The sequence below is a fragment of the Lepidothrix coronata genome, unplaced genomic scaffold (assembly GCF_001604755.1).
Source record: "Lepidothrix coronata isolate B3197 unplaced genomic scaffold, Lepidothrix_coronata-1.0 Scaffold315, whole genome shotgun sequence".
In the NCBI taxonomy this organism is placed as follows: Eukaryota; Metazoa; Chordata; class Aves; order Passeriformes; family Pipridae; genus Lepidothrix; species Lepidothrix coronata.
In genome coordinates, this window is record NW_016690495.1 from 86,256 (window position 1) to 110,372 (window position 24,117).

At 44.2% G+C, this 24,117-nt stretch overlaps 1 protein-coding gene across 1 annotated transcript in view; it reads left to right on the plus strand.

The window, feature by feature from the left end:
- Positions 1-24,117, plus strand: part of LOC108508792 (protoheme IX farnesyltransferase, mitochondrial) — a 104,725-nt gene that overhangs the window by 67,205 nt on the left and 13,403 nt on the right. Inside the window, exons 5-6 of the mRNA XM_017837886.1 lie at positions 2,500-2,570; positions 21,574-21,806. Of these exons, the coding sequence (XP_017693375.1) occupies positions 2,500-2,570; positions 21,574-21,806 (304 nt within the window). The remainder of the gene's footprint in view (positions 1-2,499; positions 2,571-21,573; positions 21,807-24,117) is intronic.

A 24,117-nucleotide genomic window follows, 5' to 3' on the forward strand; every position in this document is an offset into this window, starting at 1 on the left:
TTTCTTTCTTTCTTTTTTCTTTCTCTCTTTCTTTCTTTTTCTCTCTTTTTCTCTCCTTTCTTTCTTTTTCTTTCTCTCTTTCTCTCTTTTTCTCTCTTTTTCTCTCTTTCTTTCTTTCTCTCTTTCTTTTCCTTTCTTTCTCTCTCTCTCTTTCTTCTTTTCTTTCTTTCTCTTTCTCTCTTTCTCTCTTTCTTTCCTCCTTCTTTCCTTCTTCCTTTTTTCCTTTCTTTCTTCCTTTCCTCTCTTTCTTTCTCTCTCTCTTTCTCTCTTTCTTTTTCTCCCTTTCTTTCATTCTTCTCTTTCCTATGAGAAACTCTTGGCTGAGCAGCCTGAGTTTGCTTCAGGAATATCAATAATAAAATTGGAAGGCTTTGAGAATTGGTAGGGATTGTAGTTGGGTTGGATGCTCCCTTCCAGACAGAGGTTTACTGGGAGCAAAACAGCGACAGGACAAGAGGAATTGGCCTCAAGTTGTGCCAAGGGATGTTCAGGCTGGACATCAGGAAGAATTTCTTCATGGAAAGGGTGGTCAGGCATTGGAAGGGGCTGCCCAGGGAGGTGGTGGAGTCCCCATCCCTGGGGGTGTGGACATGGCACTCAGTGCTCTGGACTGAAGGACAAGGTGGGGATCGGTCACAGGTTGGACTTGATGGTCTTGGAGATCTTTCCCAGCCTAAATGATTCTGTGATTCAAACTTCCAGCCAGCTCTGCCACACAGATGGAGGCAAAAAATTCTAGTGAATTGAATATAAACTAGTAATTAAATTCTGCATTGGTGTTTTAAATTTCCATGCCTTTATATGGCACCACGGATTGAGAACGTTGTGGGCTGTGTTAGACAGGGTGATCCATGGGTATCCATGGGTATCCAATCCCTGCTGCTCTTGCAACATGTAGGAGCAACAGCAGAGATTCCCAATTGTTATATAGTCATTACTTCAAGGCAGTAGGTGGGAAAAGTGGTTCCATGTGCCTGAAAATGGAGCATCTTTCCCTTGATATCCACCCGTAGGGCTCTGAATGGTCCCTGTCCATTGATGTTCCCCTGGGAATGCAGCCCCAGTAAGCAGCAAGACCAGTAATGTGACACTGTCACAATGAAGATGTTTGTTAATTGTCTCTTTTGTAGCATAAAATGTTAAATCAGCTTGCTGGAACACCACAGATTTTATCATGTAGTCATTTATCATATATAATCACCTAAAATCTGTCTGCAGTTTGGCTACACTGAGCTATACTGTCAGTCTGACTCCTCGGAATTATGATTTGTTATGGTGCTTTTCCTACATATTCACCATAATTGGGATCCTACCCCAAAACCTCAGACGTAACGTCACTAGAAAATATTCTTTGTATAAACACATCCTACACTTTCTGTAAGTAAATCCCTGCTTGGTATTTGTGTTGTTATTTTGCACACGTAAAACCCAACGGCTCTAGAGTTGCCTGGATGGCAAAGTGGATTCAGCTTTTCCAGTAATATTCTTATTAAAAAAAAAAAAAAAAACTCCTCCAGGAGCCTGCAGGAATTCCGAGCAGATAGTGACTCCTGAATTTTCCCATAGGCCACGTTTAAAGTCAAATTAGGTTGTGACATTAAATAACACCATATGGTGTGTTCACTCCCTGCTGCTCCAACTGGAGACTCGGTGCAGTTTCGGTGGCGTTTTACAAGGGTTGATTGATTTGGGGGTGGGTTATGGGTTCTTGGAAGTCAGATGATCTTGGGAAAAACCTTGGTGTTTGTCTTTTAAAGACCAGAAGAGGAAAATTTGCAAGGGCTGTTTGTGTTAATGTAAAACTGGGGGGCTCAGCCTGGAGAAAAGGAGGCTCGGGGGGACCTTCTTGCTTTCTACAGCTCCCTAAAGAGGTTGGAGCCAGGTGGGGATTGGTTTTTTCTCCCAGATAAGAAGTGACAGGACCAGAGGAAATGGCCTCAAGCTGTGCCAGGGGAGGTTTTGATTGGATCTTAGGAGATTTTCTTCACTGAGAGCGTGGTCAGGCATTGGAAGTAGCTGCCCAGGGATGTGGTGGGGTCACCATCCCTGGAAACATTCAAAAAACGTGTGGATGTGGCACTTGCGGATGTGGTTTGATGGTGGTGGTGCTGGGTTTATGGTTGGGCTGGATGATCTTTTCCAAGTGTAGCAATCCCATGATTCCATTGTGTGTGTGCACATGGAATTGTGTACGTCTCAAAGCTGTGTCACACCTGTCAGGAGCGGGATTTGGAATCAAACTCTGCTTCGGGTGATGAACTCCTGGGGTCTTGTGCAAACTCCTTTTGTCCTCCAGGTGGTTTTCTTTCTCAGGGGCTGCCAAAAGCATCGGTGCAAACTTATCAAAGCTCCAAATTCGCGCCGTATTCCTGAACCTTCAAAAATAGAGATTAAAGCACCTGCAGATGCAGACAGGACATTCCACACGTGGCATGTTTTCCGGGATCCTTTCATTTTGACTGTTCCTTTCTTTTTTTTTTTTCTTTTTTTTAATTACAGTTCTTTGAGGTCCCGTTTGACTCAAACATGAACAGGACAAAGAACAGGCCGCTGGTGCGAGGACAGATCAGGTAAGGCCCTGCACACCTGCTCTGGCTGAGAGAAAGGAGCTTCACGCTGCTTTTATCTGTTTCCAAGTTTCCCTCCCTCTTCAGATGACGAAAAATAGCACTTTTAAGGCAAAAGACGCAAGGAAGAAACGCGTCTCTCTCTGTTCTTTGCTGTTTCTTCGTGTTTATAACTTTCATCTGAGGAGTTTGGGCAATCAGCTGTCCTGGAAAACACGGAATTTCTCAAGGCAGCTGAATTTCCCCTCGTGTTACATATTTCTTCATGTGCCATGAGATGGCTGCGTGCGTGGTGTGGTAGCACACAGTTATGTTCCACTGAACTTCTCTTTTGTAACAATAAATCTTCAGAATTTCCCATCTTAGAACAAACACAAAGATGTATGTTGTTTTTAATAGTCACATTTATCTCTTGGATCGCAGATACTCGTTTGAGACTCCCAGCAGAGGTACCTACAAATCATTTTCTTTAGTGGTTTGTAAAGGCCCTTGTGTTGTCTTTGCCTATTTAGCCGGGTGAAAACTCAAAATTGTGGCATCTCGTGGAATTAATGTGAAAATTTGTCATCATTGAATTTATCATAGTCCATAAGTAAATTCCTCCCAGCCCAAAAAGCAAAGAGATTTCCTTCAAAAAAGTAAACCCGCTTCATTCCCTCTGTTTTTTGGATTATGTATCGGTTCAGTCTCTCAAAGGCTGTTTGCCAGCTAAAAAAGCAAAGTGAAAAAGAACATCAAGAAAAAAACCTCTGACTTATTTGCAAACTGAAACTGAAGGCCCAATTCATAAATGATTCAACAAACAATTTTAGTATTGCGTTTCCGTGATTTGTGCCAAGGATTATTTATAACAAAATTATGTTTTCCCTTAGGCTTCAGCGAACAGTTGGTCCTATTTCTTTCTGTGTTTTATCCATCACCTTTGGAGGACTGAAAAAAAAACCCGTGATAGATGAAATTACAAGAAAATTGAGACAAAATAGTAAAGTGAACCTTGGGGGTAAATTCGCTCTCATGGTAAATAGTTAGAGCACTTCAATAAACTTGTTCTGATTTGTTCTCAGAGATGGTGCTAATTACAGATTCCTGAGCTGAGTTAATTTTATTTAAAAACATATTTTAGGGACCACTGCAGTGAGGGCATCTGTTGTACATACAGTAAGTCAGGCTTAATTGTGCAGTTCAGGAGAGCTGCACTTCTGCTCCCTTCCATGTGGTCCTTTAGCCCTGGGAGAAGGAACACTTGTTAGGAAGAAAGATGATGGGGGATGGTTATTTTTATTATTTGTTTGTTTGTTTTTATCATAGTCTACTTGCATGGCTTGCAGTGCTTCTGGAGTCAAAAATATAACTAGGAAACTTTCTGTCAAGTTTTGATTCAGAGAAAGCCATTTATTTTATGTTTCCAGTGTCCTTAAGTGAACTTCGCTGTCGTCTGAATGCACCACAGATTGGCAAACCCATATTTCATGGATTTTCTTGCTTCTCCCTCCCTTTCATATTTGCTTTCACCACAAAATGGTAATGCTGGGGACTTTGTGTAATCACTCCTCAATCTATCTACCTGACTGTCAACAGCTAATTTAAAGTTCTTTAAAGTGTCACTTCCCTTGAATAATGCTGCCCTCGCTCCCTGCAGACCCTGGAACACGCAGGCCTTGACTGGGGTTATTTCTTCTGCCAGAGGAGAATAATCCAGTGCAAGTGATCTAACCTTGTTACGTTTTGCCACATATTCCCTGGTGTTCCTTGAACTCTTTCCTTCCTGGCTGATTAAATAAAGCCCGTAAATGGTTGTGCTAAAACCAGGCAAAACCAGACCAGACAGGGGTGGGTAAACAGTACGCAAGAGACTGGTGTCCTGGCTCTGGGAAGGGATCCAGAGAGCTTGGGGTATGCACGGAGTTCTTGCCCAAAATTTGTCTGACATTTGAGTTTTGACATTTTCTTCTCTTTAGCTGCTTCATTTCATGAAATACTTGATGGTTTTTTTAATTCTGCTGCATTACAACATCTGTGCTGTCCAGTGCAAACGAGGCATCATCTTCTGACCCGTCTTCATTTGCGCTGTTTGTGAATATATTCTGATTTCCCTCCCTTTTTTTTTATTTTTTTTTTGGTCTTTTCTTGCTTTCTGTTTATTTGGCATAGTCCTTGTTGCAGAACTGGTCAGTGTGGGTAGCAGGTTTTGTCCTGAGCTTGAGATCCCTTTTGAAGAGAGGGAAGGCTGTTAACTCTCCATCACGTTGGCTCTGCAGCTCCTTGGAAAGGCTTTTGGGGGTGGCTTTGATGTGAATCTTGCCCACTGAGAAACTGCACTGAGGCCAAGGAGAGTTTTTATAGGGGTTGTGCCATCACATAGAGGATTCTTAGATGCTTTGAGCTCAGGCCAGAATCAAACTGGTAACCCCCAGTGAGAGGTCCTTGGAGTTACTGAATCATGCAGTCCTGGGAGGAGCTGGAGTCTCCATTTTAGATAAGCTAATTCATGGAACTGGCTTGTTAGGAAATGTTTTGCCTTTGCAGAGAATTTATTTCCATGTGTTTCACTTCGTGGCCTCCATTTGCAGCCTCAGCCCCAAGTCTGTTTAGGTTTAAGACCAGCTGTCAGTTCTAACTGACCTTATTTCCAGCCTTTCTCCCTTTCCTTTCTTCCTGAAGTCTTCAATGGGAGAAAGCACCACAAGCCCCTGTCTGGGGGGGTTCATTTCCCTGCATACACATTCATGTGGTTCCCAGATCCCCAGATCAGCCTTTTCTGGGAGTTACTGAGGACTTGCAGCTTCTTTTGGGATCGGTGAGGAACCTCAGTAGCTTTTAAAGAAAAGCTCTGTGGCCAGGGCTGCACTGTGGGGTGTGGATGTCACCACGGCCTCAGAGGTGTGGCTGGGGACAGTGTCATGGTCTTACTGGTGGCACTCAAGAAGTGTCTCAGTTGGGCAGCTTTGGCCTGTCCATTGCTCCCTGTGAGCCAGTTCAGCAAACATCTCTGGAAGAGCAATTGTCCTCCATCCTTAGTGAAGCATCAACTTGATGGCTGAAACAGTTATTTAGAGGCTCAGTGTGCCCCTGCTCTGTATCTTATATCCTTTAGCCTGGACAATCCATGCAGGCACTGACACGACGACTCTGCAGAGCTGAGACTGCTCAATGTAGGCACTGGAGTACATTTACCTTATTTGCCAGCCCCAAACCCACCTCTGGTGCCCCCCAGGGAATCTTCTGACACTCTTGGTAGATTTGTGACAAACAGCACCTGATAGTTCATTGACTGCTTGCTTTACAATGTCCTATTTAATTTGTAAGGCTCTGAAAAAAATGTTCCCTTTGAGCAATGAGACGTAACCATCCTTATTCTCTATTCAGAGGGTAATCAGAGACATCCTGTTGCAAAAATAACAAGAGTAGACCCAAGCACAGCACGCCACTGAGCACCATCCATCATTCCTGCCTGCCCACATCTCCTCCTCCCTCCTCTGACCCCTCAAGTCTTGTTTGGAAATACAAACAGCTTGAGATGTTCTTCATACTTGGGCTGCAGTGTTAAACTCATTGAGTGCATTTGTGTTCTGCATTATAACAACAGCTGATATTGGTTTTCCTGCTATTGAATTGGTTTTGTGTCATTGACAGCGAAACATTTCACGTGCTCACACAACCTCAGATTCAACTGAAATGGCAGCAGCTTTTCCTGGTTTCCTGTTGGGTGTGATTTATTCCCTTGCTTTTTAAGGTAATGGATTTAATTTTCCTGCAGATTAATTTAAATAAATCTCCAGTATGAGCTGCAGTAGCTGAGGGAGCTTAACCTGGAGGATGACAAGTGTCCTGCTTCATTATGTTGTACAAAGTGACAGTTCTGATTGCCCAGAACTGCACTGTGAAACTCCTGTGAAAAAGTGGCTGTTTTATGAACTTAGGGTGCTGCTGGATCTGCTGTGTTAATCACTCATAAAAATCTTCAGAGCTGTACAGGAACAGTTTTTCATTTTAAAGATCCTGGGCCCTCGAACAGCACGTTCTAAATAACCAATTCATGGCCATGTGGACACCGCTCAGTTCTGCTCCTGTGGTATTTTGCACCTTTCAGCTGTTTTCTGTGCCAAGTCCTTTGGCTTTGGCCTCAGCAGTGGCTGCAGTGGCTGCCTGGGAGTGGGGCTGGGGCTTCTCCCTCACTTCACCCCCAGGTTTCTTGTCACCTGGACCATGCAGGGAGCCTCAGAGGATGGTCCAGGCTGGAAGGGATCTCAGGAGAGCTGTGGTCTGATCTGCTCACAGCCAGGGTTGGCTCCGGCTCTTGTCTCAAAACCCTTCAATATAATGGCTTTAAACTGGAAAAGAGTAGGTTTAGATTAGATATTAGGAAGAAATCCTTCCCTGTGAGGGCGGGGAGGCCCTGGCACAGGTTGCCCAGAGAAGCTGTGGCTGCCCCATCCCTGGGGTGTCCAAGGCCAGGTTGGACGGGGCTTGGAGCAACCTGGGCTGGTGGAAGGTGTCCCTGCCCATGGCAGGGGCTTGGAACAAGATAAGCTTTACAGTCCCTTTCAACCCAAACCATTCCTTAATTTTATGATAAAAATAACATGCTATGGAATTTAATTGTAGTCTCATTATGCTGAATATTTACACTCAAGCTTGCTTTTCCACATGCATTTAGGTCTATTAACATGGCAGAAGAAGGCACAACACAGATAATGCCTTGGATGACTAAAACAAGCAAATCTCTGTGTTGTTTGGTGGGTATTTTTTCCTAACATCCCATTAACCTCCTCCCTTGGCAGTGCCCAAGGAGCTGTGTTCTGTCTATGGATTTCCCACTCATGACCACAGCTGATGGTTATTGCAGTTAATGGAGGCACTAATGCTTCTCCTACTTGTTGACATTTCTGAATGGAGCTTTGATTTGGCTCAGTTTAACCTATAATAAGCCAAACTCTTGAAGAACCAGACCAAAAAGAGCTCCTGTGCTAGCAATGTTTCTCACCAATGACTTATATTTATGAACTGTAGTTATAACTGCAGATATGTAAGTTGGACATTCATGGGCACGTAGAAAACTGCAACATGTCAAACTTTATTTATTCAAAAACACTTCCCGACTCAAAACTAGCTCTGTGTAAAGCTGAGTTTTCCACCCAGTTGCCTTTAGCAGACCTACAGTTGCAAGTGTAACAAAACCAGTCCGGGCTGAAAAAAATGTGTGTGCATTTGAGAACAAAATTCCTGCTGTAATCACTGTGGATAACTCAGGGTAATTAGCTTGATTCTTTGCTTGCTAACACTAATGCAAATCAGGAGCGTTCCTACTGATGTTAGTGGAGCTCTGCACTGATGTAAGTGAGGGGAAATCCATGTCCTGGGCTTAGGCTGAGACCTGCATTAAGCGTTTCCCCAGCCCTGGTTTAAGCCAGAGGTTTAAAGCCTCCCCAGGGGTCTTGGTACAACTTGGGGTCCCATTTAGAGCTCAGCCCCTGCTTAGCTGGGGGCTCTGCTCCCTTGGGTGGTCATTTCAGACAGGTTTCATTCTACTTAAGTTAAAACAAATAAAACAAAAACTCCATAAATCTGCAGTTCTTGGAGAATAATCATTTCGAAGAGATCAGATGCTCGTTCCCTGCAGGGGAGCATTCTGATATTTTGTTTAGAAAATACCTCATTTTAAAGGGACTGCCCTGAGATCTTTTTGAATGATAAAAATGTTTCTTTTTTCAGTGGGAGGCTTTCCTCTTGTTTAAACAGGGCACAATTCAAAGCAGACACCACCATGGCAGCCTTTTCAAGCATTTTTTATCCTGCTTGTATTCAGGCTTTATTATTTGAAAACAAGTAAATGCATTCCTTCCCCACCACCACCCTCCTGCCTTCCTTTTTTCCTTTTTTTTTTTTTTTCCACCCTGTGTTTTCCAGAAGCTGTCATTGCCTGTGTTTGGTAAACAAGAAATTAAAAAGGCAGCTTTATATTTTTGACATGTACAATTGCTTGTAAAAATGTACTTCTTGCCTTTTGAACAGCGGGGTATTTTTTTATTTTTTTCCTGGCACGGCCATGTCACGGAGAGGTGTGGGGGGGAGAAACCTTGAGGCTAAAACATAGTTTAATGAGAATAAAACCCACATCAAAGGATGGTCTAATGGAATGATATAATGCTTACTGTGTCACTTTCCCAAAGGGGATATGGATGACAGTACTTATATTTCAATTATCTATTCACTGCCTGCGTGGGATGTTGATTAAATGGTTCTAAGGTATTAGAGGCCTTTTGTAGAATGCACAGAAAAATGGTGATACTGCACATTATCCTCAGATCAAAATGTGTATTAGCAGGAAATTATATAGCTCTAACTACATATATATTTTGTTTCTTAGGGCGATAAAGAGGGTTGTTTTATTAACTCTGCGTTTAAATTCGTTTCAGTCGAAACGAAGCAATCGCTGGTTCTCCTGCCAGGGCCTCATTCTGCCCCAGCTCCACACAGACATTCCTTTGCAGGCAGCTCTGTTTGGTAAATATAAATCCTGCAGAAACACTTGACCCCTCACGCCTTGCTGCTTTTCAGCTCGGCCGAGGGGCCTTTACCCCCAAATTATTTCTCTGAATCTTTAATTGCGCGCGGGACGGTTGATAAATCGGGGGACATCGTGCCTCGCCCCCCGGTAGGAAACATCCCAGATGCTCATGTATAAAGCAGGAGTCACGGTGCATTTGGCTAAATAGCTGCTCCATCTGCTTGTGGGGAAGGCTGTGGAGAAGTGATACGGGCTCCTAATGGAGTTGTCTTATCCTCTCATGTCAGCTCCTCGCCGGGGGGTAGAGCCCCCGGAGCCGGAGGGGACCGAGCCATTGTGCACTAATCCTGCCACCTTTGTGTCCAGTATGAACAGGCCTCCTGGACACTGATTGGAACCAGTGCCTCTGTCCTTTTTTAACTGGCTGGTGATGAGTCATTTTCTCCAAAGGTGGCGTTAAAGTGAGTTTTTTACGAGCGAGCAAAATTAAAGCTCGAAGCCCGAGATCCTCCCCCCAGCTTTGGGGCAGGTGCTCTCCTGATGGCTCCTCTTCCCGTGTTTGTCAAACATTTCAGGTTCGTGTTTGTAAACTTGGGCTTAATGCAGTCAAAACCCCAACACTTTGTTCCCTGTATTAGTACTGCACCTTATCTGGTTTAACCACGGCAGCATCATCACTCACCCCGTGCCAAGTGGTGTAGGAAATGTCACCGCTCAACAAGTCCATTATGGAGCTGCCTCTGATTAGAAGCTGCTATACCCTGAGATCTGTTTACAGTAAGTCATGTTAGAAGTGCATTTCTCTTTGTGAAGGACAGAGTTTATCATGTCTCATACAAGTTATAACTTACACGTTATCAGCTTCACAAGTCAGATATAAAAGAGGTTTTTCTTACACTTTAATTAGCTGTGTGAACACAGATGCTTGCTCGCTGGTCTTTGTGACTAGAAAAGCTGCATTCCTCCAGTTGAGATATGTGGAGAACCTCTTTGATATGTTTTTTTTTTGTTGTTGTTTTTTTTTGCTAGGGACGTAGAATCACAAGGAATATTAAATTATAAATCATGCTGGAAAGGGGTGTGAGCCACAGTGACTCCTATTGCTGCCCGTGTGACAGTAATTACGTTCTGTTCATGCACTCTGATGGTATAGGAAGGGATTTTTGGTTTGGTTCAGTTTGGTTTTCCACTGAACATTTGTAAAATAAAACTCCTGATGGTAAGTGTAGATAAACGACCAAAATAATAATGCAAAAATCCCAAAATCATGGAGTCAATGGCCTGGATTGGAAGAGACCTTAAGGATCACCTTGTTCCAAGCCCTCTGCCATGGGCAGGGACACCTTCCACCAGCCCAGGTTGCTCCAAGCCCCGTCCAACCTGGCCTTGGACACTCCCAGGGATGGGGCAGCCACAGCTTCTCTGGGCAACCTGTGCCAGGGCCTCCCCACCCTCACAGGGAAGATTTCTTTCTAATGTCTAATCTAAACCTACTGTCAGTGTGAAGCCATTTGCTCTTGTCCTGTCACTCCAGACCCTTGTAAATAGTCTCTCTCCACCTTTCTTGTCATCCTCTGCAGGTACCGAGAGGCTGCAAATAGGTCTCTTCTCTTCTCCAGGCTGAACAATCCCAACTCTCCCAGCCTTTCCTCCCAGCAGAGCTGCTCCATCCCTCTGATCCTCTTGGTGCCTCCTCTGGACTCTCTCCAGCAGCTCCCTGTCCTCCCTGTGCTGTTCCCCAGGGCTGGAGCAGCTCTGCAGGGGGGTCTCACCTGAGGGGCAGAGGGGCACAATCCCCCCCTGCCCTCTGCCCACGCTGGGGGATCAGCCCAGGGCACGGGGGGTTCTGGGCTGGTTCATGTCCAACCTGTCCCCCACCAGCCCCCCCCAGGTCCTTCTCCCAGGGCTGCTCCATCTGCTCATCCCCAGCCTGTAAAACACAACCATCCCCATCCTCTTCACCTCCCAGGTGGGCATGGCAGTACTGCAGAGCTTGCTCTGGGGATGCCAAAGGCATGTTTGCAGTGGTGCAGAGGAATCTGCAGATGGGCAGGAAGGGTCTGGCTGAACTTGCACTTCCTCAGGCTCATCTGCTCCATTCTCTTCCACTCACTGGATTCTACAGCCTGATCCTGCTTCCACTGCCGACCTTTGCTTATTGTCCTGCCCTCCCGTAGGGAATAACTTAATTCCTTCATTTTCCTTGCTTCTGGGAATGTATTTAGTCAGTGTTCATGTGCTGAGATGACTGGACTATCTTTTTTCTCTTTTATTTTTTGAAGAGCAGGTTGACAAACACTCCAGAACTTCAGTTTTCTCCATCTGAATAGGATTGAGATCTGGCCTGAGACTTCTTTACCCACTGCTTTCCAAACCTTGGCTGAGGGCTCAGCAGAAGCACGTGTTAGATTTAATCACTCTAAATCACAGAAAAATGTTTCTGGAGAGACCATATTATCCATCCTGTTTGTCAGCTGGTGTCTGGCTCTTAAACAAAGGGAGAACTGGGATTTTGAAGTAAAATGAATGGATCACTTAACTGCCATGTTGCAAGGTTAGGTTTGTTAGGTTAAAGAGGAGGATTTAGTTTAAATATTATGGGGGACATTTTTCAAATTTACTGTAGGTTTGTCTTGTAAGCACTTTAAAAAAATATTTACATTTTCATGACTGCAGGGAAGCTGTGAATATTATTATTCACCCTTCCACTCCTACCTAACAAAGCCATATACCAAGGAGTGCGTTGACGCTCTGCAGGGTTGCTCAGGGTTGTTATGATTAACATTCTGGTGTGGATAACAAGTGTAATAAGAGCATAAACATTTTGTAAGTGCAGGTCCTTTTCATCTGTAATTTTTTACTTCCAAGTGAAGTGACGAGGCCCAATTGGAGCTTCTGCTTAATAACAAGGGGCAGCATAAACAGTTTTCTTTCTGTCTGAAGGTGGTGTTTGTAGACTGCAAATCTGCCTGGGGTGTGCTGGGCTATCTCATCCCAAACCTGGGGTGCTTTAGGATCAGGCTTGGGCAGGCTCTTGAACCCGTGAACCATGAAAAACCACATCCTGGTGTCATTTGCATGGAGTTAAACTGGTCAAAATGGGAGCAGGAGATGCTCCATGCTGAGGGCAGGACTCCTGATTCCTCTTTCTTTGGCTGAGTTGAAATTCCTCTTCCCTCGTCTTGGCATCCAAGTGGAAACTTTCAGCAAAATCGATCAAGCCAATTTTGATTTACTCAAGCATAAAAATGAGAGATGTGTCCCTCTCAGGAAGAAATGATTCTTTTAAATCAGCCCTGTTTGTTTATGAGAGTTTTAAAGCCCCTCTCCCTGACAGGGGAGACAGAACACCTGCAGCTCGGGTTCTTGAGGAGTGAGGGGAACTAATTGCCCCAATTTGGTTAAAATACAGTGTTGATTAAGCTTTTTATACAGTTGTGATGCACAACCGTGGCAGGGCAGCCTGGGCTCCATGCTTGGGTTGTTTTTTCTTTGGGAGAGAAATGAATTGACACAGGCAGGTGATATTTTATCCTGATCTAGATTTATTTACACTAAATACACATTTGAGCAAGTGTATCTGATAGCAAACCCTGAGCTGGTTGGAAATGTAGAGCCAGAACTAAAAAAGGCAATTCCACCATGAGACTCAGCCCGGGATAGGTGTTTATCCATCACTGAGCTCCCTTCATGCCAAGTTCTCACTGTACAACATTCCTTGGGAGATTCAGACATCACTCACTGAATCCTTCCCTCTTTCCCTGTGGATGCTCCAGCTCTCATTCCAAACCCACCTCCAGGTTGGTGCTGATGGGCCTGGCTGAGCCCTGTGGACAAAGCAAACGTATTAAGGGCGATTCCTTTCACAGAGATTTGCATTTTAAAGGGGTTTGTTTGAGGTTCAGGTCTGTAAACTCTTCCTCTGCAGACACAATGTGCTGCACTCTTGATTTAAGTGTGTTTAAATGCTACCCATTAACCCAGCAGGAGGCTTTTTGGGAGCACCTACAAGTCTCCTGTCCCCTCTTAACACCGAGTTCCTCCTCAGCTCAGATTTTGTGTTGCAAGTTGGGTTTAGAACTTTCCCACTATTTTCCTCATTTTTTTTCTTTTTTTTTTTTTTTACATTTAGGGAATATTTACCAGAAAGCAAATCACAAAAAGCCACTTACAAAAACATGAGCAGGCAGAACTGCAACGATTTTGTTCTGGCAGTCTTAAAAACTGTGTGTTACACCCAGTTAAATGGGATTTGATAGAAAATTCAGTACTTGTGGTACATGTAGGGCCTGATCTGCCACAGCAACATGTTTTTGGGGATGAGGTACCAGACATTGACAGAATGTAGATACTACTCCTTAACCTGTGAAGGCTAAGTTAAATAATTCATTAAGGAAAAAAAAAAAAAAGACTTGACAAAGCTCCCCATTTGTTTGCACCTCTTAAAGGACATCTTGTCTGTCTGCAGTGGTAAATGATAGACAAGCTGTATTCTCATACTTGCAGTTGATGAGGAAAAATTGAATTCCCAATTAAAAGTGTAATTTAGTTTCACATTTTGGTTTTAAACTACCTCATCCTTCATCCCTTGTCATGACTCATGAACTTTCTTGCGTGACTGAAAGAGAATAAATGAATGTCTATTAAGATCTTTCTCGACGTTTTTCCCTTAAAACAGTTCCATTTTAGCTCATTGATAGGTATTATTCAGTTTAATATAAACTTTGCAAGTTTAAGCCTCAATCAGCAGGTTCTTGGGCTTTTCATAATGTTCAGCCACAATATACCTGGGAAAGAGAATATCAAAGGTGAGAGTGTGAACTGCTTGTGTTCAGTAAAGCTCCTGACTGATGCTGAATTAGAAATATATGAAAGAAATAGAGGTCTGGCAGTATGTCCATTCTGCCAATGTTAAAGCTATTTTTTTTTCCTTTTAATTGGAAAGAAATGTCTCCATGAGACTAATCCCATCTGTAATTCAAAGTTGTAGTGGAATGTAAAAATATTTTGCTTTGAGTCCTTAAAAACTGCTACCTCAAAACTATACTAATTAGAGGTCATATGTATTATAGAATTCCAGAATGGTTTGGTTTGGGAGGGACCTTAAAGATCATCTAGTTCCAACCTCCCTGCCATGGGTGGGGATGTCACCCACCAGTCCAGGTCATCATGTAACCACTTGGATTTAAAATTTCACATCAGAATGTGGATTTTTTTTTTTTTTCTTTTACCAGGTACATCCCCAGTCTGTCTGTAGAGCTCTTTGGGAGTTTTATCTAATGTTTTGCAAAAGAAAATTAGGATCATTTTAGTAAAGTCATCAGCGATGAAGCTACTGATCCAGGCAGTGTTGTTCCAGTTTCAACTCCCATTAGCAGTGTTGTTATTATGATAGAACTTTTACAGCTGACAATGGTCATGAGTATGGTTTTTATTACTAAATATATAAATATGCAGCCTGAAAGGATTTGTGTGGAAAGTTAAAATTTAATTTCAGAGTTGGGAGATTGCCATCGTTCAGCCACGATTACTGATTGCTTTTGAATGCTCTGGGCTTAGAAGCTGCAGGAGGGGATTTTTTTAACCTTCCATCAGAAATAACTTCAGGGACGCTACCGGTGCTATTTGGGGCAAAAATGTGCCTTTTCCAGCTTTCTGGCTCCTTTTTGGCAGTCAGCTGATGTGACGGCGCTTGCGCCAGCAGACGACCCCGCCGCTGGTTCCAGGCACGTGTCCATGGGGAAGCAGGGCTGGAAATCCCACAGAAATGGTCCAGATATGTGCTGGAAGATGGCCCTGCATCCCCATTACCTGAGTCACGGGGGCAGGAAGGTTTCTATGGAGCCTTTGTAACGTCCTCGGCCACTCGTGTCTCTTCCAAGTGGGATGGGATTGTGGTTCACGACCTTCCCGAAGTTTCTTGGTGGATCTCTAAAAGCTGCTGAGGAGGGTCCAGCAGTTCTTGGGTGCTGATCTTAAAAAAGGTAAATATAAGTTTAAAAAACCCCTTGGCTGATGCTCCCCTGGCTGAGGGAGGTGCCCAAGCCATAGCTCAGTATGACAGTCGTGGTGACCACAGGCTCAGCTCCCGCCCTGGGACTTGTTTTTGGCAACTCCTGGTGTTGCCTGGCTGCAGGAATTGAGGAGGTGCCAGGAGACAAGCAAAGCTGTGGAGAAAGATGGTTTTCTGCATGAGGTTAGATGGGAATCCCCATGGACATCCTCTCCTCTTTCCTGACCGTGGGCTCCTGCGGCCACAGAAACCTTCCAAGGGGTGGGACTTGCTTTGTGTAACCTCTCATTGCTCTTGGAAAAATGTGAAACCTTCGGGGTGATGCTTTTGTCTGAGTTTGTAAGTGGCTTCAGAAGCCTTAAGAACTTCCAGCTGACCTGGAAAAAATTAGGAAGAAGAGGAGGGGGCTTCCTCCAGCAGCCTTGTACTGACGAGTAGTCTGGGGACATTTTTAGTACCTACAGATTCCAGAAATAATAAGCAACTTATGATGCTTCCTCCTGAAATCTGATTTTAATTATGGCTTTGGAACAGCGTTCATGCACTGGACTCGTATCTCAGGCTGTGATGGGGAAATGCAGTTGCAGATGAGAATCACACTCGTGTTCTTTGTCTGCCAAATCCCTTCTCCCGAGCTCCCGCTATTTCCAGCCCGTCTGTGTGCGAGCCTGGTCCAGGCTGTTCCTCTTCTTATTGCAACAAATTGTTTTGACACTGGATGCAGATGGAATTTGAGCCCAGAGTAGCAATATTGAGATTAATCTGAGCTGTCAGTCTCACCTCTGTTGTCTCACACTGTTTACCTGTGGAAGGTGCTGAAGTCAGGGATAATTTAGGACCATTTCCGTGGGTGAGTGAGGGGAGGAAGCACAGTGGTCCTGCTGAACCTGGGTCTTGGATGGCATGGAAAACTCACCAAAAACCAAACCCAGCTTTAATCTCATCAAAAAATAAGTAAATTGCAGTTTGATTAAAGGGCAGAGTCTGTGCAGAGCATTTGCTGTTACTGAAACCCCATGCAGAGGAATGTGAGGATACATATTTGGCTTCATTTGGATGTGGAAATGACTCTAAATAAAGTTGCTTCTCTTCCCACCCTCCTTCTCCCCCAAGCCCATGCCTGGATTCATCCTTCACCATCCCTGTCCTGCTTATTTTAGATCATCACCCTGCATTTGGCAGAAGGGATCCCTGGCCCTGTGGCCCGAGGGACAGTTGTCAATAATAATGAGATCTAATACAGCATAATCAACTGGGAATTTAAATGTTCCAATCCATTAAGGTATTCCAGGCATGCTGCAGCTAAACAAAAGAGCGTTGTTGTTTGGGGTTTTTTTTTAGTTTGCCCTTTTAGAAGTGGGTGACGTGTCTATAAAAGGTTTTTGACAGACAGGGAGAAGACAGGATTTGTTTTATTACCTTTTGTATTAGGCTTTGAATCTGATTTTCAAATATAAGCACTTATGCTTCACCTGAAAAACACACAGCCAGTCTTAAATGGTCACTTACATTCAGGCTTGTGCTTTTATGTAAATATGTTTGGCGTGCCCAGTTTCCCATTAACACAAGGTCACAAATTAAGTTTCTTATGTATTTACATAACATCTGAACATGAATTGCACACAACTGCTGATTGCATGAATGTGCCTATTCAGGATTCATATGGGCTTTGTGTCTGCATTTGTGTGTGAGTGTCAATCTATTCACAGGGATAGGTCGAAGCATTAGATGCTGATACAGGAATTTTCCATATTTCTAAATATTGATGGGTTTTAAGAGGGAATTGTGTCTTGCTCTTTGGTTGTTTTTCCAAAAAAAAAAAAAAAAGTTTTTTTAAAACTTATTCCCCCTTTTTAACACTGCTTTTTAAATTGTAGTTCAAACTCTGCCTTGCCAGTCATCTTCACAAAGTGTTTTGCCAAAGACAGCACAGAAAAGCCTGTGTAGTAGTGCCACTATTGATCCTTAGAGACATTAAGCTTGCTAATGCTGCTGTGAAATAGGTAAAATAGTACATTAATTTTATAGATGGGCAAATGCTTTAATTTGTTTTCCCCCTCTCGATTTTTCCAAGTAAGGCTGTGAGTCAATAAGTACCATTATCCATGGCTCTGGAGCCTATTAAATAAATATATTTCCTGCACATGTGTGTAGGATCGTTATTTACGTATGGCCAGAACATCTGTAAGTGGCAACTAGTTTGGAGATTATTTTATTGCACATGAATAAAATAGGCTGCTGCGTTTCCCAAAGTCTCCCCACGCCTCTGGATGAGGGTCCACGTGGGTGCCCCGTGGTCATGTGTGCAGGGGATACCTGAATAGCCCCCCCATGGAATTCCTCCTGCCTGCTCCCGTTCCCTCCCACAGCTCTGGGATGTCCCTGACCAACAGCATCTCTCCAGACCCCTCTGTGTCACCAGAAGTTTTGAGTTGAATGAGGAGAAACCTGAACCTCTTCCTCCTGCTCCTCCTCTTGGATGCTCTCAGTGGAGTGTGACTGGGGAAGGTCTGTCCTGGGTGATCTCTTTGGGAGAGAAATGACGTGTTTTCTTTGGATCAGGAAAGGTTTGATTATTGACAGGTCAAGGTGAAGTTCTCAAAAGCTTTTAGTTGGAGGTGGATGTCTTTCAGCACTGTTATTAGGCAGATTTTGGCGTTTTCATTCCCAGCAGAGAAGAAGAATGAGGCAGAAGCACCAGGTTTGGGTTTTCCTTTAGGAGGTGCCCTGTGTGGTGACATACTGGGTATTTTAGAGCTGAAATTTGAAGAGAACTCGTTTGGCACTTGCAGTATTTTTCCAAAGTCTGATTTTAATCAGCCAAATAACTGAAACCAACTCCTCCCAAGAATCCATCATAAAACCTAGTTTCTTACTCAAGCTGTTTGCTTTCTGAGCTAGCTCCTTGGCCAACTTTCCAATGGAAGATTGCCTTTTTTTCCCATGGGAGCGATTCCCTCGGCATAAGTGAACGCCCAAGTGAAATGGGGCGTGTGGACCAGCATCTGCCACCAGCCTGCACTCACTGCCTGGGATGGTTTGGGCATGAGGGAAACCAGCAGAGACCCCTCAGCCACTTGTGACCACCACGTGAGAATTCCCTGGCACTGGTTGCCCAAGGCTCCCGTGGTGCACCCTGGGCTGGGTGGTGGCACGAGGAGCTGTGTGGACATCAGGTGATGGGCCAAACCCAGTGACAGCTCAGCATCACAGGCCTTTCTCCTGCTCCAGAATGAGATCCTGGGCTCCTGTGGTCCCTCAGTGAGATGTGGGCAGCCCAGCAATGGGCATTCATCAAATCAGTGAGTCTCACCCCACATACCTGAGTATTGACAGGCCTAATGTGAGCATGGAGATGCAGAATGGTCCCTAGGAGACATCAGCCAGAAATAAGAATACCCTTTGAACTGCTGGGATTTAAACCTAGGCTCATTCTTGTCTTCTTAAAATCCTAGGAGTTACTGAAGGAGAAAGAGCAGCACCAGGGACTGAAATCTCACTATATTTTCCTTGAATGTTCTCTCATTCCCAGTGAGGAGTTGCTTATATTTCTCCTAGGCCTTATAAACATGATCTATTTACATGAGAGTGATTTGAATTCTCCTCTGCCTCATGTTTCACCATAAAAGCAAACTCCTAATTTCTGGTTGCAGGGTCTTTGCACTGCCAAATACTATTTTAAGGGGCAGAACTAACCAAGCTGAATCATCAGGTCACAGTTTGACTTTCTAATCTCAGCTGGAGTTTTAGGGACAGGGCCCTTGGAAGTCAGACAATTACTCTTCTTTGTTAAGGTAACACTGGAGAAAATGAGAAAATATGATGCTTTCAGGGTGTCTAAAAGTAAAATAGTTCAACTGCTTATGAGGAACAACCCTAATGACTTGATGTCCTCCTGTGGGAGCATTAGGACTGTCACAGGCAGTAACTGCCTCAGGTTGCCCAGAGAAGCTGTGGCTGCCCCATCCCTGCAAGTGTCCAAGGCCAGGTTGGACGGGGCTTGGAGCAACCTGGGCTAGTGGAAGGTGTCCCTGCCTGTGGGAGGGAGGTGGACTGAGATGAGTTTTAAGGTTCCTTCCAACCCAAACCATTCTGTGATTCTGTGATTACGTGCTGTGCCTCCAGGAGCTTCCCCTGAAGAGGCAAAAAGGAAGAAACTGAGAAGCAAAAATGTGTTTTCATCTGCCAGGAACAAAGCAACTTTTTTGAAGGTCTCGGCCACATAACTTCACCCTTCCCTTTGAGAAAGCCTTATTTTTTAAAGGTTTTCTTCTGATCCATTGGTTGGACATGGATGTAGCAGACATCTGGGATCAGGGCTGCACCACAGGGCAGTCGGTGCTGCAGGGAAGTGACGTGGGAGAGAGGCAAAGCTCTGGCTTTGCTCTCCCAGCCTTCACCTTCCCATCCCGTAGGAGAAATGAAGGGCTGGTGCCTGCTCGTGGTGTGCAGTGTTCCTTTGAACTGGAGACATGTAGATAAGTCTTCAGTGTTGATTAGTGAGAGAAGTGCTCATTGCATTAGATCAAACTGTGCCCTCGTTTGGACGTGGGCAGCCCGGCCCCGGAGGGTCACGCTGGTCTTTTGTCGCCTGGAGAGTGTATTGTGTGAATCTGGTGTTTACTGTCTGACTGTATTTTATTCAGGAATCAGTCAAGATGGATTTGTTTAACCAAGCCCAGTCAGGCTTTCACTACAGAGGGGCAACATCTACGGAGCGCTGCAGTGTTTGTAGTGTTTGTAGCCGGCGTTGGGGCATTTGTGGCACAGATTGTGCTTTGCTGCCTCACTGCAAAAGAGCTCCACGAGCTGCAGAACCAGAGGGCACAGCTCCCTGTGGCTCCTTCCCTGAAAAAAGCCTCAAATTTTACACATCTCCCTGTCAATGGATGGCAATGACACACCCTCCTTCTACCCTGATGTTTTAGTAACTCCGAGTGGAAACGTGCCCTGTGCGTGCTTTGTTACCTAAAATCTGGTGATGGTTTTGAAAAGTTGCATAAAATGTCGATTTAATTCAAACTAAAGGCAGATCTTCAGCGTGACGTTTGCTCATTATAGTTCTTCCAGGTATTTAGGATCTCTGTACCACGCTGGCCCAACAAAGGTCTTAAATATCAAAATTTGAATGGTAGGATTTTTCGCTGATGAAACTCCCATAAAATTCATCCCCACCAGCAAATTTTTTGTTATGAGGGCTAGAGCAGCGCTTGCAACATGTATTTTAGGGTTAAGGATTTGGCCAGAGGGCAGAGTGATTGTAGAACACAAAGGCTGCATGGTTTTCAATTAGACAAGAGGTGTAAAGCTGAACTTCATGCAGAGACCTTTGTTGCAAACACACATATTTTCTGCTCCTACGTGGATTACAAGTGTGTATTTATCCACATGGGTTATTAAATGCAACTCATTTAATGGCATTTTCCTCCCTTCCAGAGGTCCCCCACACCACATTATTTCTTAGAGGCTTTTAGTTCTCTCTTCCCATCATACCAACCACCTCAAGCAAGCACATGTGAGGAGATCCCCACCAGCAGATCTGGCACAAGGGTCACAACTAAAGCTTCCTTAGGGTTGTGTCATGGTGTTCTCTGTGTAGTGTGGGTTTGGTAGCCAAACAAAAAATCCTTGTTCTTCCTATTTGGATGTTTATTGTGGAATTTATTAGCAGAAGTTTACATAGCTCCAGCCTCTTTCTGTCAGATTTTAACAGGAGTTTCCAACCTTCCCAGAGCTCTCAGCTGATGTGCAGTACAAATCCACAGAAATAATTTGCATCTCTGTGGTTTGCTGCTTTTGGCCAAACCTAAAATATCTTCGGTTAATTCCAGTCCTACTTAGAAGATAATCAGTTTTGATTCTGTTGCCAGCATTGCTTTGGGGTGCTCCCCCTGCTCAGCTCAGTGCATCAGCTAAATGGGAGTGTGGAACATTCAGCCTCTTTTTGCAGTAAAGCCAAAAAATACTTTATTCCTGTTGATGTAATTTTGCAATGATTGAATGTACTCTTTTTCTCATAAATGCTTCCTAATTTTGTGTCTAACCCTGTTGCATTTCGAAGGATCCCTTGGATAGCTGCAATCAGTTAAAAATCTGACAAGCTCCAACCCTTTTCATTCACTCCAAACCCGAGTGCTTTTTCCAGAGCTTAAAATTCACTAAAATTAAAGTGAAGGAGGAAGATATGCTGGAAGCAGCAGTTCTCCATAAGGGCTAAATACCTGCAGAGCTTAGATTTTATTTGGTGAACATGGTGATCACAAGATGAAGAATCGTTTCCATTGCAGAGCTGTGGGACGACTGGCTTAACTTTTTAGAAAGGCTTTTCTTCTTGGGGGTTCAAATGGGAAAACTTGGGCTGGGTGAGGAAAAAATTAACGAAAAAATCAATCTTAATTTTAGGGAGGAGGCAAAAGGAGCGGGACAGCAGTCATTCTCTAAGAGCAGCTCTTGCTCAGCCTGTGTCTCCATCCCTCTCCCCACAGCCCCCTGCTCGCCGTCTGCTTCGCCGCCTCCTGCGGAGTCCCAGGCATTGCCCTGCTGACTCTGGGAGTGAACCCTCTCACCGGGGCCCTGGGAGCCTTCAACATCTTCCTCTACACGTGCTGTTACACCCCCATGAAGAGGATGAGCATTGCCAACACGTGGGTGGGAGCTGTGGTCGGGGCCATTCCCCCCGTCATGGGCTGGACCGCGGCTACCGGGAGTCTGGATGCTGGTGAGTAGGAATCCCTTCCATCAGGGGGAGGGGTTGTCAGGATAACTAAAAAAACCTACTCAAAAGGCAGTAAACTTTGTGCTTTATGCTTGTTCACCTGACCAGGCCAGGTTGGACAGGGCTTGGAGCAGCCTGGGCTAGTGGAAGATGTCCCTGCCCATGGCAGAGGGTGGAATGTGATGAGCTTTAAGGTCCCTTCAACCCAAACCATTCCATGATCCTGTGATAGTGCTCCAGAAGCAGATAAATTCTGGTAACATTCTCCTTATGAGGGCAAGCCTGAGCTGATAAAGCAGCATGTCCTGTTGGATGTGTGTTTAGACCATCTTAAAAATATCTAGAAGGAAAATAGCATCTTATGTGTTCACATGGAAGAAAATGTTACATAATTTCAGGATTAAAACCGTATCCAGTAAGATCCAACTTACAAGGAACTTTCAGCTGGAAAATTCCCAGATGTGTTTATTAAATACTGTCTTTCTACAAGCCAGAAAATGTCCTGGGAAGATTAATTTATTGGTGTATTTCTTAATTGCCCATTGCTAAACTCTTAAGTTATAAATGTTCCTTCCCTCCTCCTTGAAAAGCAAACGAAGATTTCTATTTTAGTAACTGTGAACCATTTTTACATCCCTTGTAAAACACTGATCTCTTCAGCAGCTCAACTCTGACACAATCAGGGCTTGTTTTTCCTGCCAGCTAGAAACTTAAGAATCAAAGTGGCTCCACAAACTTATAGTCTGGAGAAACTAATGAAGTACAATTAATAGGTCTGTTAAGAATTGCTTTAGCACACACTCGTCCCACACTGGGGCATATTTAAGGCTTGAATAATACTTTCAACAGCAAGGCTTTTAACCAGAAATTATCAGAATTTGTGCAAAATCTGTTCTTTAGGCACTTCCTAATAAAAGTCAGTCTGAGTTGGCTTTGTGTCCACGTGTTCCCATACAGATCTAACCCAGATCTAGGGTGAAAGATGGTGTGGGGCTTTTTTCCAACACATGTGCTACTTCTACTTTGGTTGGACTTGATGATCTTAAAGATCTTTTCCAACTGTCTTTCTATAGAATTAATTGAAAACACAAAACATATAATTTTAAGACCTTTATCATTCTGGCAGCAGATGTTTAGACCTTGGATCTAACGCTGTTGAGGGATTTCTGTGTTGGTTTTGGCACCACCCTGCAGAGTTGATGTCCAAGGATGACTTTCACGTGCCTGTGCTTCACCTGCAAAGTCCAGGCTGGAGGAGCTGGAGTGCAGAGCTGCATCTCACCAAAAGCTCTTGCTGTAGAGGCTGCAGTGAAAGCCCAGCACGTTAAACTGGCCCTGATTGTCATTATCTTTAATTTGTCACGTTCCAACTCACTCTTTGAGACCTGTTTCACAGAGAGCTAAGCTGTCCCTGTAGGGCAGCAGGGAGCACCACTGGTGTCCCAAGTGAGCTCTGCCTCTCTAATTTACAACTAAATGTGGTTATGTGTCCCTGTGCCAACTCTGCTGGGGAGGGGATGATCTCTGGCAGTGATTCCATCAGTGGAAGATGATCACTTTAAACCACCCAAGCAGACTTTTCCAGAACATGTTAATCTGTGCTGGTGTGTAGCCAGTGTGTTCTGGGTACCTAAAACTTCCTGCAGTCACCTCCCAGACTGTGTCAGGGAGGCCAGGCAGGTTGTTTGATAGAGAAAGAAATGTTATTGAGGTAATACTGGTCTTTGCAATGAAGCACATCTGGGCAGAGTCCAGAAAACAGGGACTGAAATGTAATATTTTAGTGCATTTCAGTATTAAAAGAAATGGAAGAAATACCCCAACCCCAAACAAAGAAACAAAGAACCCCAAACAAAAAAAAAAACCACAAACACCTCTAAGGAGAAAAGAGGTAAATGTAAGAAAAGGATGGCAATGTAGACCATGATTTTCAGTGTTAAACATTCTATTCCTGTGCCTGGCAGCATCAAATCCATGCAGGGTACAGGGGTGTATCCATGTGCATCCATACACAACGTGCAGACCTGAGTCCCTTCCCCAGCCAGCCTGCCCACAGTTGCTGAACTCATTAATAATGTGTAATTAGTGTGGAGACTTAACCTAGTTTTAGGTAGAGGTGTGAAAATGCATTTGCACCTCGTTTAAAAAAGAAAAAAAAAAAAAAAAGATCATTTCACTGGATAACAAAGAGGAATGTGAAGGAAGGGAGGCAGGAAACTAATGAGAAGGAAGGTTCTCACCACTTAACTGGTGGTTTTTTGGGTTTACATTTTCCTGTGGATTTTCTCTCCTTGTAATCTTCTCACAGCAGCCA